This window comes from Myotis yumanensis, unplaced genomic scaffold (genome assembly GCF_028538775.1).
Source record: "Myotis yumanensis isolate MYYU_CA2020_CCGP unplaced genomic scaffold, mMyoYum1.0.hap1 SCAF_1, whole genome shotgun sequence".
NCBI lineage: Eukaryota > Metazoa > Chordata > Mammalia > Chiroptera > Vespertilionidae > Myotis > Myotis yumanensis.
The window spans coordinates 194906389-194922692 of record NW_027223752.1 but is presented as its reverse complement, the minus strand read 5'-3'; the positions used below and the strand labels follow the sequence as shown (position 1 = coordinate 194922692).

At 42.3% G+C, this 16304-nt stretch overlaps 1 protein-coding gene across 2 annotated transcripts in view; it reads right to left on the bottom strand.

The window, feature by feature from the left end:
- ADAMTS3 (ADAM metallopeptidase with thrombospondin type 1 motif 3) overlaps positions 1-16304 on the bottom strand; it is a 251866-nt gene that overhangs the window by 45214 nt on the left and 190348 nt on the right. For both annotated transcript variants that reach the window (XM_070395237.1, XM_070395246.1), the window contains one exon: positions 8621-8820. In XM_070395237.1, the coding sequence (XP_070251338.1) occupies positions 8621-8820 (200 nt within the window). The remainder of the gene's footprint in view (positions 1-8620; positions 8821-16304) is intronic.

Sequence of the window (16304 nt, the reverse complement as noted above, 5' to 3'; positions counted from 1 at the left end):
TATTTTCGTTGCTACTTCATAACCGTAATGTTGCTACTGTTATGAATCATAATGTAAATATCCGATATGCAGGATGGTCTTAGGCGACCCCTGTGAAAGGGTCGTTCGACCACCAAAGGGGTCGCGACCCACAGGTTGAGAACTGCTGGTCTAGTCCTTTTACTCAAAGTAGGTTTCCCAACCTGCCAACTCTTCTTCCCTCACCCCAATCTCAGACTAATTTTTAAGAATAATCTAATCAAATATTTACTGAACAGGTTCCACATACGCAATTGTTCTAAGGATGGGGAATGGAACAATATATGAGTTTGAGTCTGTTTTATTCTGACTATACTGTAATAGGAAAAATAGGCTCTGAGCATGGGAAAAAATGAATACAAAAAGCCATGCAGTCAAAAAATGATAGAAAAGGGTGCTATAAAGAAAATAAATCTGAGTGATGAGATAAAGGACAAGAGGTTGAAGCAGAAGGGACCTGAGTCTGGGCAAAGCAGGGAGACCTGTGGATAGGAAAGAGATGGTCTGTGCCTATTTGAGAATGAGCAACGGAGGCAAAGGGAAGAGCAAGTGCACATTCTCAGCCTACTCAGAATGCGCAGAACCCTGCGGAGACCTCCTGATCACGGCTTTAGAGACTGAGACCCATGGAAGTTCTGTGATGTTTCCCAAATAAATAGCACAGCCCAAATCCCAATAAATCCACGCGATGCCACTCCCTGCTCTTGACCGCTCCCATGCTATCTTTCTCTTTCTCGTTGTGTCACAGTGAAAATGCTAAGTCTCTACCTTCTTCTAAGGCTTCTTCCAACTTCCCTAAAGACATTTGCTCTAAAAGTTGAACTCTGCTTCCCTTATTCCAGGGGTCCTCAAACTACGGCCTGTGGGCCACATGCAAATACAAATATTGTATTTGTTCCCGTTTTGTTTTTTTACTTCAAAATAAGATATGTGCAGTGTGCATAGGAATTTGTTCATAGTTTTTTTAAAACTATAGTCCGGCCCTCCAACGGTCTGAGGAACAGTGAACTGGCCCCCTGTTAAAAAAGTTTGAGGACCCCTGCCTTATTCAATCTCTCCCTTTCTTGGTGTTCCTTCTCTTCTCTTATTAATATTTTCACTTTTCCTCCACCATAAAAAATAACCCACATACACTGTTTTGCAGTATTTAGTACTGTTTACCACTATGTCCTTCAATGATATTACTGGGTTTATTTTTATTTACTTTTTTTTTTTTTTTTTAGCAATATTAGCTAACCATTTTCTGCCTGGTCCACATATGTTAGTGTCTCATTATCTCTGATTCTCTTCTCTTCTCGCATGTTCCCCCTGCAGTGTTTCATCCACTGCTGTTTCTTCGACCACTACCTATAGGCTGATGAGTTCCAAATGCTTCTATATCTAAGTATCATGCTCCGGAGCCATCTGTTCAACTCTCGTAACATCTATCTATTTGGAGGTAGACCTAAATATCTCAAAGTGTACTTGCCTTCTCTCTAAAATCTAGTCTTTTCTGAATATTCTATCACATTTAAAGACTAAATCATCCCTGAATTCTTCCTCTTTTTCAGGTATTGCGTTGATGTATTACTAAGCCCCGTGGACATCTCTTAAGCCTTCCCTTTCTGCCCACCTCCACACCCAGCAGCTTAGCGTCCACCCAAATCAGTTGGACCACTGCAAGCGCCTGTGAAAACTTTTGCAACTGTCCGCATTTGGGTAGTTTGGGCCCATTTCAGCAGTTTTCCAGAAGGGCAGATTATAATGGTTAGGCGATTGTTTTCAGAAGTCTTCTTTTAAACCCCCATCCTCCCTCCCCCCACACACCCATTCATGCTCTCATCCCCCTGTTGTCCATGTCCATTAGTTTGGCTTATGGGGTTTAATGGAGGGGATGAGGACACATTTGTAATACCTTAACTAATAAAGAATTAAAAAAAAAAGTCTGCCCTTTTATATTAATTATGCCTTTATGTCTTTTAAGCATCAAGGGTGGTTTGGGTGGACCAAGCATAGGCAATTCAGCCACAAGGCCTTACGTACTCTTTGGGCTTGGAACAGTGGAGACATATCCAAAGCTCAGGGAGAACCAATTCCCCTTTTTTCAAGAATGAGAAAAACGATTTCCTTAGCAAGCTAGAAAGGTTTTCTATACTTTAGGACCCTGGGAGAAATAAAGGATGAAATAAATCTGGGAAGGATAAGTTCAGTCTGATTACTTGTAGCATAAAAAGGGGAAAGCGGGTGAATGTCAGGCAAGGAAGTTGAGGCTGCAGAATCAAAGGGGACAGAGGAAACTGAGATGCTCCAGTAAAAATCAAAGAGCTCTCTGAGGCAGCAACACCGTGCATGGCCTGGTATGCTAACGTAACCTGTGATGTGGGGACTCGCTCTAGAAAGACGGGTCCAGGATTTTCCAGGGAAAGTGTGCATGTTTATAGAAAGGGTGGCTGAACTGACTTGTGCTTATAACTCCAACCTGCCTCTGTGACCTGGGCTGCTCAATCCACACTGGGGAAATGAAGAGAGCTTGCTGAGGCAGGGAGGGGTATTGTAAACCACAGGGAGTTTGGAGCCAGACAGAATGTGGTCTCTCTCCTAATTCTGGCACAGAAATTCTATGTGTCTATGCTCATAGCACCGTGTCTAACAGAGTTTCTTCCTCCAAATCACTCTAATGCATCCAGAACTCTCTTTCTAAAACACAGACTGGTCATGTAGCTAATCTTCTTTGAAACACTTTCTGACTCTTCCTTAGCAGGGAGCAATTCAAACTCCTTAGGGTGGCACATGTTTTTCTAAAGGTGCTCTGTCCAGCCTCATCTCCACCATCTTCCTAAATACCCTTCAATTTCACCTACCGACCAAATTCCAGTGGGTCCAAAAACGACCACTTGTAGTATCTTTTTATAATCTGTTCCCCATCTTCTCAGACTCCTTTATCTAGCAGAAAAATGACAATTCATCCCCTATAGTTCAACTCAAATGACATACCCTCTGTGAAGACTTCCTCTGCCTCTGGCAGTATTTGCCAAACCCTGTCCCCTCCTTTTCAGTTCATGTTTACTTTGTGGCGGAATCTTTTGAAGAAACTATTACATTTTATTATTATTTGCTAATTTGTTTACTTCACCTGCTAGAATTAGCTCTTTGTAGAAAGGCACTAAATACTGAATTATTAATTTTGGCCTCTCCAGAATCTAACAGGACTTGGTTTGTGAGAGGGTTTATAAGCCAGGTGAATAAATGACAACAGGAAAGTATGAATTCAAATGTAAGAAATGACTGAACAATAATGACCCCAAATAGAAAATTGCTACATAATTTGCTTTGGTTGCCTAAACACATCTACTTCCTTGATAACTCTTCCTTGCAGTCACACTCATCATTTTCAGAAACATTAGTTAGGAAAGTGTTCAGATGTAATCGTCGCTAAGTAACCAGTAACCACACATATTTACTAACTCTTGAATAAGTCAACTGATGCTTGGTTATTGCCAGAGTACTTCTGCGTAGTTTTAAAAAAATATTAGGCAGTAAAGCCTGCCATGTCCAGATAAGACAACTATGCTATTATTATTAGTTCATTACCCATCTTAAGCAGCCAATTTCAATATAAAAAAGAACTAATGAACTATCTCCTAATTATTAATGAGTACTTAGAAGTACAAGATAGTTTTTCATAGTAGGAAGTATTCTTTTCAATTCATTGTTTTCTTTCCACTTGGTAAATCCGGAGATGAAGGCATAGACTCAGTTATCTGCAGGGCACTGGAAATTTTAATAGGCGCAATAGACCCAGATCACGTCACAGATCTTAGCAAAGGACAAGGATACCTGCCACAGATAGGAAGTGCTGGTGGCAGAGACCATCTGGCACATTCAAAGAAAACAACCACCCACTTACCCACAAAATCTGCTTCATCACCCTGTTAAAATTTTAAACGGGATTGCTTGCAGATTTGATACAGTCACGCATGTAACTGAATTCGCATTTCTATGAATTGAGTGGTAGTCTCATAAGACACAGTAAAAGGAAAGACATTTGAGTTTTATTTGGCAAGGGGTATTCAAGAGGCAGTAAAAGCTTCGGGAGGAAGAGCACTAGGCTCCGGAGGCACAGAGATGTGGGCTCGAGTCTTGGCTGAGCCACCTATTAGCTGTCTGCCTCTGGGAAGGCTGCCTAACTTCTCTAAATCTCAATCTCCTCATTTATAAACTGGGACCCAAAATGAACATATGCCAGGGTTGAGGATTACTGCATAGTTCATGTAAGTATTAGCACAGGACCAGGCAGAGAGCAATGGCTAAATGCTAGATGATGGTAGTTAATTTAAGCCTTCATCCTTAACAACATTAAATAATTCTTTGAACCTCGAACTGAAACTAGGTGATTTTTAACACCTTCAAAGATTTTATTACTAATCTTCATTCCATACCGTCCTTCTTGTTGTTGCTGTCATAGATCACTCCATCCATGTAAATAACGCCATCTTCCATCCGTGTTCAAGCCAGACAAGTGTAAGTCATGGTGGATTCCTCCCTTTCCCTCAGCCCCCTGCCTGATCCGCTGGGAAATGCTATTGATTCTACACAAATACTCCCTTGCTATTGCAATCACCACTGTCCAATACACCATCGTCTCCTCCCTACACACCTACAGTTAACCTTCTGCTGGCTTGTCTGAACCTCTCCAGTCCATTCTTCTCAACACACAAAGAGGCCTCCAATGGCTTTCTCTTAATTCACATAAAATTGAATTCAAACTCCTATGACCTGACACCCACCCCCCCCCCCCCGCCCCCACCACCAGGTTAAGGTGCTGTCAGGCTTTGGCAATATAAAGTTCGTAGTGTTCACTATATGATTAATAAATCCTTAGTGGGGAGATACTTTGAGGCAATGTAAATATCCTGTTTCACATTATATTTTCACCCACTAATTTATCATTCATTGATACTTAACTGCAACAGCTATTGCTTTAGTTCTTGCCAATTAGCAATTTCCTAAAGTCTATCATTCCTGCTACATTTATTTACTGAAATTCTGGTGTAAGGAAGAATTGTCCCCTGTTTACTTACATACTCCATTATTCATTTGTCTCAGTAGTAACTCACAAATATTTCTTTTACTGCATGTATCATAATCCTTTATAATCATTTTATTTTTGCTCATAATATCTCAGATTTGGCTATTGGGAGCTACTTTAAGTTGGCTGTACCTCTGGGTTCTAAACCTGGATGAGTGTCAGATGGACTGTGAATTTCTGAAATGCATGCATATTCATCTTAGTGTTTTGGAGCTAACAGTCCATAATAGGACAAGTGGGTCTCAGGGAGGAGAGGAAGGGATTCTGTCTATCATGCTTAAAGCTTTCTGCCTGTCCTACAGGGGAAACCTGAAATTGTCTAGTTGAAGAGGGATGGGGGTTGTAGACTGTGTTATCCAGTACTACTGCATTTTAAAGTGGATAATTCATAATTCTGTGTTGTGTAGAGCTATCCTTGAGTTGTAAGATGTTTAGCAGCACCCCTGACCTCTCCCACAGTAACACCTCCTCCTAGTTGTGAAAACCAAAAATATTTTCAAACACTGCCAAATGTTCTGGCGGGGGAAGGGTGAAGGTTGGGGGCGCAGGGACTGGGACAAGATACCCTCAGTTGATAATCACTGGTTGCAATCAGGAAAATCTTTCTGCCTACACACTTAAGTCATGTGCAATTCAGCTCTCATCAATAAGAAGACCATTTAGTCTCCATTAGTCTGTTCACCATGTCCATCTTTTAGTTGGTTATGAACTTGGGAAGAGAAGGGAAAGAGCATTCTTATCTCCTCAAAACTCCTACCAACATGAATTACTTCAATGCAATGAAATAATGTTTTAAAAAAATCATTTCTTGTGTTCAGTTCCATTCTTTGATGCTCTATTAAGTTTAGAATAATTTCTGTGTGTTGTGTTTTTTTTTTGATACAGAGATTCAATCTATTATATAAAGTTTCTAATAAACTTAAAAAATGAAAGTTCTTTTGATGGTTATAAAACCTAAAATGGCCAAAACCGGTTTGGCTCAGTGGATAGAGCGTCGGCCTGCAGACTGAGGGGTCCCAGGTTCGATTCCGGTCAAGGGCATGTACCTGGGTTGCGGGCACATCCCCAATAGGAGATGTGCAGGAGGCGGCTGATCGATGTTTCTCTCTCATCGATGTTTCTGACTCTCTATCCCTCTCCCTTCCTCTCTGTAAAAAATCAATAAACTATATTTAAAAAAACCCTAAAATGAAGCATTTTGTTTATTCTCTGACACCTAAACTAACTGTCTGATAAATATACTATATCCACTTCTACTTTCTTGTCAATAGATTCTACCTAGAAAACCTTTACATAATTATGTGCCCTTCAAAAAGAACACAATAACAACAATGCAAAATAAAGAAACAAGAGGTAAACAAATCCCTAAAGACCCAGCTTATCTCCATATTTTCTGATGAATTAAATGATCAATGAACATCTTGTTAAAACTTTACATTTTATAAATACACAACCTACATCCCAGGAAAGAAGTCCCAGAGCCAACCAGTGAATAGAGCTGAAACCAAAGCCTCTGCCTCCTAAGTCCCAGCTGTGTTCTCAGCACTTTACAACTTCGATGGCCACTGTCATAGCTCCCTTCCCTACAGTCTTATAGAACTTATAATGTAGCACCTGCAATAAACACCTTATGAAGAGATGCCTTTTATTGTTCAAACTTTAAAATTTCCCTTACATTTCTTTTTTCTCCTCAACTAAATGATAAGTTCTGTGAGGACAAAGGACCATATCGAATATCTGCTGCATTACTCCAAGCACTTTCTGTAGTCTGAGCACCAGTTAGAGGCTTAACAAGTCTTTCATAATTGACTGTCTTGCTAATGGTAGGAGAAAGCAGCCAAGGGGTACAATGACCAATGCAACTGGGAACAGCATCTCTACAGAAACTTTTAAATATTAGGTAATATAGAAATCTAAAACATGACTGTGTTCTTCTGCATGTGCATACAGCACTGTATAAAGCACACGACTTGCAACTACTCATTCAGTCCTCCCAACATCCCTAGTAAGTCCTATACTTTTTTCTCGTTACCCCGATGGAAGCCTAAAGCAGGCACAGAGAAGCTAATCCATATACTCAAAGTTATGCAACTAGCCTCATATAAACAGTTAACAGCCAATAGTTGAGGGTATTCATTTAAACACATCTATTGACAAGGCCAATCATTTGTTTTTGTGTGTGTGTGATAACTGGTCTTCATGATAGGAGTTAGTAGCAATGAACAAATAAAAATGTGTTTGAATTTCTAGACTTATTTTCTGTTTCAAAGAGACATGGTATATATGGAATTTTATAAACTGACATCTCAATGAACAAAAACATATTTTTTAAAAAAATATATTTTATTGATTTTTCACAGTGAAGAAGGGAGAGGGATAGAGAGTCAGAAACATCGATGAGAGAGATCGATCAGCTGCCTCCTGCACGCCCCGCAGTGGGGATGTGCCCACAACCAAGATACATGCCCTTGACCGGAATCGAACCTGGGACCCTTCAGTCTGCAGGCCGACGCTCTATCCACTGAGTCAAACTGGTTCGGCAACAAAAACATATTTAACATATAGGCTTAAACATTAGAATAAATAAAATCATGATTAGTAAAACTAATACTTTTCTTCCTCAGTAGAATTATTTGAAATTTAATCTTAAGCATTGAAAAAAGAAGGTAACAACATAGATGCCCAAAGAGATTACAATTATAGTCAAAAGCTGAAAGAGAGAAAAAAACTGGCTGAGGTAATACATTTGATAGATCAATATAATATTCATTTTATAATTCTAAAGGATAAAATATGTAAAATAGATTGCACTCCTATCTCAATGATCTTTTAGAAGTGATTTATATATTATTTCCCTTCCATTTTTCTCTGTCAATTCACAAGGAAAAAAAACACTAGTTTGAGAACGTTGACTAAATTTCTTCTGGATGTGATTAAGGCTCATAAAGAAGAAATGAAGAACAAATTTAAAGAGCCCTTTATGAATGCAGTGCAGCACTGTGCCAAGACTTGACTGTGCTTTGAAAAATATATTGCCTTCATAATATAATACTGAAAAATATCACTCTTATTCAAAAGCTCTACCAACAAGCATCCCCACAGAGTTACCAGGCCTAAGTCATTTTTTATCATTCCAGTATACAAAACCATGCTAAAAGGACGTTTTATCCCCCGTGGACCACACCAAAGCAGGCAGACTCAGCCCTGAGAGTTTTGATTGTTCCCCAAACAAAATGAGGAACATAATTCATGTCACAGTCCCACCGCATTATGACTTCTTAAATTTATCATTTCCCCCTGATGACAATAGAAAACTAGTAGATCAACCAAAAGAAATGTGTGCTTCATGTTTCCTTCATTTTTGCACCACTGTATGTTAACTGTATACGTTACCGTTTGCATTTAATGCAGTATGTACACATTTGGGTGTGGGGCACAGTCATGGAAGGGCTCACGTAGATTTTCAGAAGACACTAACAAGACAGACGTGAATTACAAGATTTAAAAAAACCTCAAAAAGGAGGCACTACTCACAATGTTCATCAGGGTGAGGAGGTAGTTTTGGACATGCTCTTTGCCATGGAAACGGACCACAGAGTCATCCACTCCCAACAGCACTTCAATGTTGTAATCGTTGTCTCCCGCATGTCTGCGACGCCTAATTGTTTGGTTCAGCTGCCGGTCAACGTGGTGGTAAACAGTACCTAGATCATCAAGGCCTTCCAGTGCTGACTCTATAAAGAAGGGAAAAAAACAAACAAAAAAAAGCTCAGTCATTTCCGCTTCCCCAAGAGGTCTTCCAATCACTTCTTACAAGAAATGGCTCTTCTAGGGGGCCCACCATCATAATTCATAATCACTGAGACACTGATTTTCAGTTAATTCTGTAAGTAATATGCACAGCCGTATGCTCAGACAGACCGCCTATAAATTCAACCCTGAGGGTAAAATGATACTGTTGCACAGAAAGCAGTGTTGCCATGTTAGTCTGAATGTTCCATGAGGATAAGAGCAGTTTCATCTTCCTTTAGCTGCATCCCCAGTACAGAGCAAAGAGAGTGGGGTACAGAAATCTTCTGGCTACCTAGTTATTAAATAAATTGAGGTTATAAATAAAAAACCACATGCTAATAATTTTACAGAAGTTAATTTAAATAACTACAATCATAGAGTGTAGAATTTGTATGTCATACATTTAAATTGCTCCTTTTTCCAGCAGCCTTAACTTAAAAATTCAATTATAGTGTGGCAACACAACAGCATCTAGTGATATAATTATCGGTCATTATATATTACTTTATTTATTCTGAATATGTTTTTCTAGTGAATGCTGTGAGGGAAGAAGTGGATATACAAGGTACATCCACTTAACATCCAGTTAACACTATAGGTCTACACATTTGTACTGGCCATTATTTGAATAGATTTAAATAGCAGGGCATTTCAATTGCTAGATAACTGAATCTGTGAGATGCCAAAGAAAGTAAGTCAAAAAATTACGTATGGTTAAAGGAAAATAATAGAACAAGCGATTTTTAATTTTATTTTTAGTTGAAGGAATTAAAATTTTTTACTTTCCAAATGGAAATACACACACAAACACACAGTCACACACACGCAGAGGCATATATACAGAGAAATAAACATACAGATATACATATGTCTGTCTATTTATCTATCTATCTCTCTGGAGAAAGTGAACTGAGGCATTCTTAGGTTCTAAATATCTAGATGATATGCCTTCAGATTACCAAATATTTGACAAATAAAATGTTTTTGGTGGATTGAAAAATAAAATCTATCATTTGGATACTAAAATAAAAGCTATACAAAATTGCTAGTATAAAACTGAAAGCATATTCATTCATTTCCATTTCAAATATATAAAACCTGGAAAAAAATTTTTACACACTGCCTTGATGTCTAAAACAACCACATATCTAAAAACACGTCTGACAGAACCATGTCTGACTCACACTATATATGAAGGTTTATTTAATGCTGACCTGGGGCCTGTAAGCTATTTGAATTAGTGTCTGACATTAATGAATAGGCATTTTCCTCTCCACCTTTGTGGTTTTAGTAAAGTTGAGGGGTAAACAAAGATGTCTCTTGGCCAGAAAGATTGATGACCAAGCCATAGCCACATGGGATTAGAAATAGTGGAAGTACAGATCCCACTCACACCCTTTCCACTTAAAAAAAAAAAGCAAGCAAGCAAGCAACACCAGCACCCTACCCTACAGTAGGGCCATAAGCTCTGAATGTAACTACTCATATTTGAAAGATATACTGTAATTCGCTTTGACCAAAGCCCAACTGCTGGATCATTAACTGGGAATTTTCTCCTCATCAGGGAATCACACTGGCTCCACAACACATAAATAACTCTCGCCACCATCCACATCAAATGGAAAGCTTTCCTCAAAAGTTGTTTTTAAGAGTTGTAAACCCTCATTGAAGGCAAGAGGCTACACCTGCAAACAGCTTTACTATTCAACCTCAAGTCTTTTCACACACTTGAGAATGTGAAAGGTTGTGATTGCGTACAAACAGAAAATTCATACATGAACTCCCACTTCTAAAAATGGTTCTTTTGGGCAGCACTGTCAGCAACCACATCCAATGGAAATATACCAGCAATGTCATCATATCATTAAGTCTGATGCATGAATGAAGGAGGCTGAATACTTGTTTCAGAGAGAAGGTTCATTCTGCTCTAATACACCTTTGGTTTGGCCTTTCTATCTCTCCTTGAACAGGCAGTTTTCTGGAGAGAGAAGAGAATCTGTGTTTCTCTCCCCCCGCCTCCCGCCCCCTCTTAATTGCATGGAACCTAGGGAGGAAGAAGGAAGCCTTTTTCTTTCAATCATTGCCTTTATTCGATCAAGAATACTTCTGTCCTTATTTCCCCTTCCCTGTGCTGTACAATGTCCTTTTTTATTATTACTAGATGAGCATTGCCAAACATTTCAAAGAAAAGCAGAATAACTTCTGACACTTATTATCTATATACACCTCTGTTAATTACAGATACAGTGGGGCCTTGACTTACAAGTGTCTCGACTAACGAGTTTTTTGAGATACCAGCTGTGTCTCGGCCGATTTTTTGCATTGAGTTGACAGAGTAATTTGAGTTAACGAGTTCCTTAACGAGCTCGGTCTCGGAACGAATTAAACTCGTAAGTCAAGGCCCCACTGTAGTTCTGAGTCTGCAAAATATCTTCATTCATCATGAAATATCCTCAGTATGACCACTTTATAATATAATGGTAAAATGGTTAGTAGCACAGGCTTTCAAGCAGACATACCTAGCTTTAAATCCTAGGAGTGTCACATCCTAGCAGCGGGCTTTTATTTAAGACTAGGGGCCCAGTGCACAAATTCATGCACCTTGAAAGGAATTGTGGGCTAAGGAGGCTGCGGTGGGTACAGGGGCGGGTCTTGGCCCATCACCCACACCCCCACCTGGCACCTCCTGCCGTGGCCCACGGTCTCTGTCTGCCGGCAGCTCCACTCCTGCTGCTGCCGCTCCCATGTGCTGATGGCGCTGACCCTGCTCGCACCCACTGATGGCACAGAGCGATTGGAGCCGGCGCCAGCAGCGAGTGTGAGTGGGACTGGCACCATCAGTGAGTGCGAGCGGCAGCTGCTGTCCCTATCCCCCCTCAGGAGCACGGGGAGGTGGAGAAGCTTTCAGGGGCTATTGGGGCCGGCGCCAGCATTGAGTGTGAGCGGTGACTCCAGCATCCGCAGCAGATGTGAGAGGGGGCTGCCGGCCCCGATTGCCCCTCAGGAGCAGAGGGAGGTAGAGAAGCCCTGAGGGGCGATCAGGCCAGCAGCTGCCACTCGCACCCACTGATGGCGCTGAGCGATTGGGGCCAGGGCCGGGCACCGGCAGCAGGTGCAAGCAGTGGCTCCAGTGCCAGCAGTGGATGAGAGTGGGGCCAGCGCCACCAGAGGCTCGCCCCAATAACAGCGACTGGTGCCCCGCCTTGGTCTGGCACCCTCGCTCACCTGCTCCACTATCCTGCTGGGCCAACGCCCTGCCATGTTCTGCGTACGCCCCCTAGTGGTCAGCGCACATGATAGCAACCAGCTATTCGGTTGTTCCACCGTTCGGTCTATTTGCATATTAGGGTTTTATATATGTACTAGGGGCTCAGTGCACAAAAATTTGTGCACTGGGGAGGGGGTTCCCTCAGCCCAGCTTGCCCCCTATCACATACTGGGAGCCCTAGGGGATGTCCTACTACCTGCTCCCTGCTCCCCTTGGGGAGTGGGCCTAAGCCACAGTCTGGCCTCCCTTTGTGGGAGTCGACTGGGCTGATCAGGGGAAGGCACCAGCCCCATCACCTCACTGTTGCAGCCACTGCCAGTCACCGCAGCCACCAAGGTGTTTTCATCAACATGGACTCCAGTCCCTTTACCATGAAAAAATGAAAACTTTCTTTAGGCATTTTCAAGAAGTGTCTTTCATAGGATATGACATTTCTTTCTTTCTTTATCCTCACCTGGGGATATGTTCCCATTGATTTTTAGAGAATGTGGAAGAGAAAGGGAAAGACAGAGAGAAACATCAAAGTGAGAGGAACACTTTGATTGGTTGCCTCCTGCATGAGCCTTGACCTGGGCTGGAGCCAGGGAGGAACCTGCAACCTAGGTACATGCCCTTGGTCAGAATTGAACCCAGAATCTGCGTTGGGCAGGCCGAGGCATTATCCACTGAGCCAAACTGGCTAAGACAGGATATGACATTTCTTAACCCTCCAGCAGCAGACCTTCATTTTTTTCTCCAGGAGTGTGGTAAAAAAAACCCTAGATCACTTTTTGGACTCTTATTACCCAAGTTACTAAGAATATTACCAGTGGCATACAGGGAGCTTAACCAATCAGCAGTCAGAAAAGGTGTTTCCTCTGTAGTTCACACCAATTGCTGATTTGGCCCCTTCCCAGGCCTAACGCCTCTGGCGAGTCATTAGCCCTGGGCCAGGGCACCCTCAGCTCCAAGCCACTGTGGCCATCAAGGATCGCTGTCTGGCTGCGCCCCAGTTCAGGCCGCCACCACCATCAAGGATCACTGGCTGGCTCCTCCCCGGCCCAGGCCTAAAGCCTCTGCTCGAGGCTTTAGGCCTGGGCCGGGGCACCCCCAGCTCCCGCCGCAGCCGATCGCTGGCTGGCTCCTCCCCAGCCCTAGCCTAAAGCCTCTGCTCGAGGCTTTAGGCCTGGGCCAAAGCACCCCCAGCTCCCGGCTGCCGCCGTCGCCACTGCAGAAGATCGCTGGCTGGCTCCTCCCCGGCCTAGGCCTAAAACCTCAGTCTGTGGCTTGGAGCCAACATATGCAAATTAGCCGCCATCTTGGTTGTTAGTTAATTTGCATATACTCACTGATTAGCCAATGAAAAGGGTAGCGGTCGTATGCTAATTACCATGTTTCTCTTTTATTAGTGTAGATAGATGCCTAACTTCTTTGACCTTCAGTTTCTTCTTCTGTAAAACTCTGCAGACTTGCTGTGATGATATGATTAACAATCACAAAAAAAGAAAATTGTGCACACTGCCTAGATGTTAGTGCTTAACAAGTATTATTTACAGCTACTAGTACAATAGTGATGATGTGATGATGGTTTCCCATTAAGAGAAGACATAATTTTTTGATGCTTCCCACATTCTGTTTTGTAGATTGCAAATCAAATAGTTATTCTTTTAAAACAGAGACGAGGGGGGGGGAAAAAACTTGAATTAGTGAAAGAAACTCTGAACTGCTGGTAACTTTAGAAAGAATGGGAGTAACAATATCTCCTGCAGTGCACAAAGTAGACACAAGAGAGAAGAATCTAGAATGTTTACGTTCAATGTTAAATTAGGATTAAAATCAATGAGACAAGCTTCATTAGATTAAAAACATACAAAATTGGAAAGAGTTAGCTTATAGATGGCGCTGATCTTCATCCCACACACACTTATTGAGTACCCACACAGGTGGCAGACCCTGAGAAGGTAAACAACTACTCGGCGCTTCTCCAGGTGGAACCCCTGGGAACCACGCAGCTGTACTGGATTTATAATATTCAGAATGTAGCTGAAGTTTATCATGTAGTAGCAATTACGTAGGCTTGAGTCACTTTCAGAATTGCTAGGTTAAGCAGATCTAATCAGGGTGCTAAAGCATGCCTTTAACTAGAGTTCACACCTCTATAAAGCTTCAGCGTTAAAGAGCTGACACACTTTGACAAGTCTCTGTCTAATTCTCCATGGTCTCTGTGCCCCCATAGGAACAGCAACATAAAGCCACTATCATTCCAATCCTGTCCAACCACTCCCTAGCAGATCTGTTCACCGCGAAGGGGACTGAGAGGAATCACAGGGAAGCCAGCAGCCAAGTTCAAGAAGTGAAAGCTGAGCGACGTTTTGCACTGGGTGTTGCAAACTGTGGATCCTGGTGTCATACTGCTACATAAGCACATCAAGGGGACTTGAATGGCAGTGATAGATGCAATAACAGAATTAGCAGGACAACTGAACATCTTAAAATAAATAAGTCTCTGCACTAAGTAAAGTGGTACTACACTTCCTCACTTCATTCCAGAAAGTGACACTCAGGGTACTTTTCAAGCTTTCCAGAAATATCAAATGCAACCCCACTTAGTATTAGATTGAGTGTGTTCTTTTTTTTTTCTCAAACTTTTTGGAAAATGAAGTTTTTGAAACTTACCTGAGGAATTAGGATTAATATTTTGGAAACATTTTGACTGTATCCTTTTGTGTACCCCCTAGCTTCCCAATTGCTATATATGAACTTTCAGAAAAAGAATCATCCTATATAATAAAAGGCTGATACACAAATCAACTCAACTGAACTGCGAACGGCCAGTTGTTATGATGCACTCTGACCATCAGGGGGCAGATGCTCAATGCAGGAGCTACCCCCAGTAGTCAGTGTGATCCCACAGGGGGAGCTCCACTCAGCCAGAAGCTGGGCTCATGGCTGGCGAGCGCAGTGGTGGTGGCAGAGCCTCTCCAGCCTCCATGCCAGTCGGACATCCCCCTAGGGCTCCCAGACTGCCAGAGGGTGCAGGCTGGGCTGAGGGAATCCCTCCAGTGCATGAAATTCATGCAGTGGGCCTCTAGTTTTACTATAAAACCTGTTTTTATTGAAATAAAATATTTGGGGGAACATAGGTAACCAAGTCACAAAAAGTATAGTTATTTTAGTGTTAAATATAGAATTGTGTTAACCCAGAATTTTGAACTTATCAAACAGAAAAAGTAGAATATCACTTGTTTTGCTGGTTATGGACATTGAAGCTTAAGACATTTTCAGAATGGAATATGGCATGTGTCTATGCCTAATTATCTTTACATTGCAGGATTGGGGAAATCATTCTGTACCCCAGAAAAATTCCTATGGTCTGGAAAATGACAGGAGACAAAGATAACATTGGAAAGGTACAAATTTTGATCAAGTTCTCAATCTGATACAAATATATTTGGGGTTGGAATGCAATTTAAGCACCTATATATATAAAAGCCTAAGCGATCATTATGACCAGTCGACTGGTCGCTATGACATGCATTGACCACAAGGGGGCAGATGCTCAATGCAGGAGTGCCTTCTTCTGGTCAGTGCACTCCCACAGCCAACCTCCTGTGGCCAGCCAGCCTCCTGTGGTCCCTCCCCCTGGCCAGCCGGCCCCTATTGGCACTGACCCCACCCATGCACAAATTCGTGCACCAGGCCTCTAGTCCTACATAATAAAAGGTTAATATGCAAATTGTCCCCTCGACCGGAAGTTCAACTGGGAGTTTGACCAGGGCGCGGGGCTGGCTGGCCAACTGCCTGCGGCCCCTCCCCCAGCCAGCCTCACCCCCGATAGCCCCCCACCTCGATTGGGGGGCAGGCTGGCCTGGCCCTCCAACAGCCCACCGCCCCTCCCCCCAGCAGGTCCAGCCTGATCGGCCCTCACCGGGGCAGGCCGGCCAGACCCCACCCATGTACGAATTCCTGCACCGGGCCTCTAGGACTATGATAAAAGCATGGACAATTTGCCAACCCCATATTCTAGTCTCTCCTTCCTAAGAAACACAATGTCTATTTTATTTGTTGTGGCAATAAATCTATCTAGAAGTCATTCCCAGGCTCCCTATGACTGAGGACCATGCATGACTAAGAATAAGCCAATGTGATACGAGCAGAAGTTTAGCTTGTTCCTCTGTG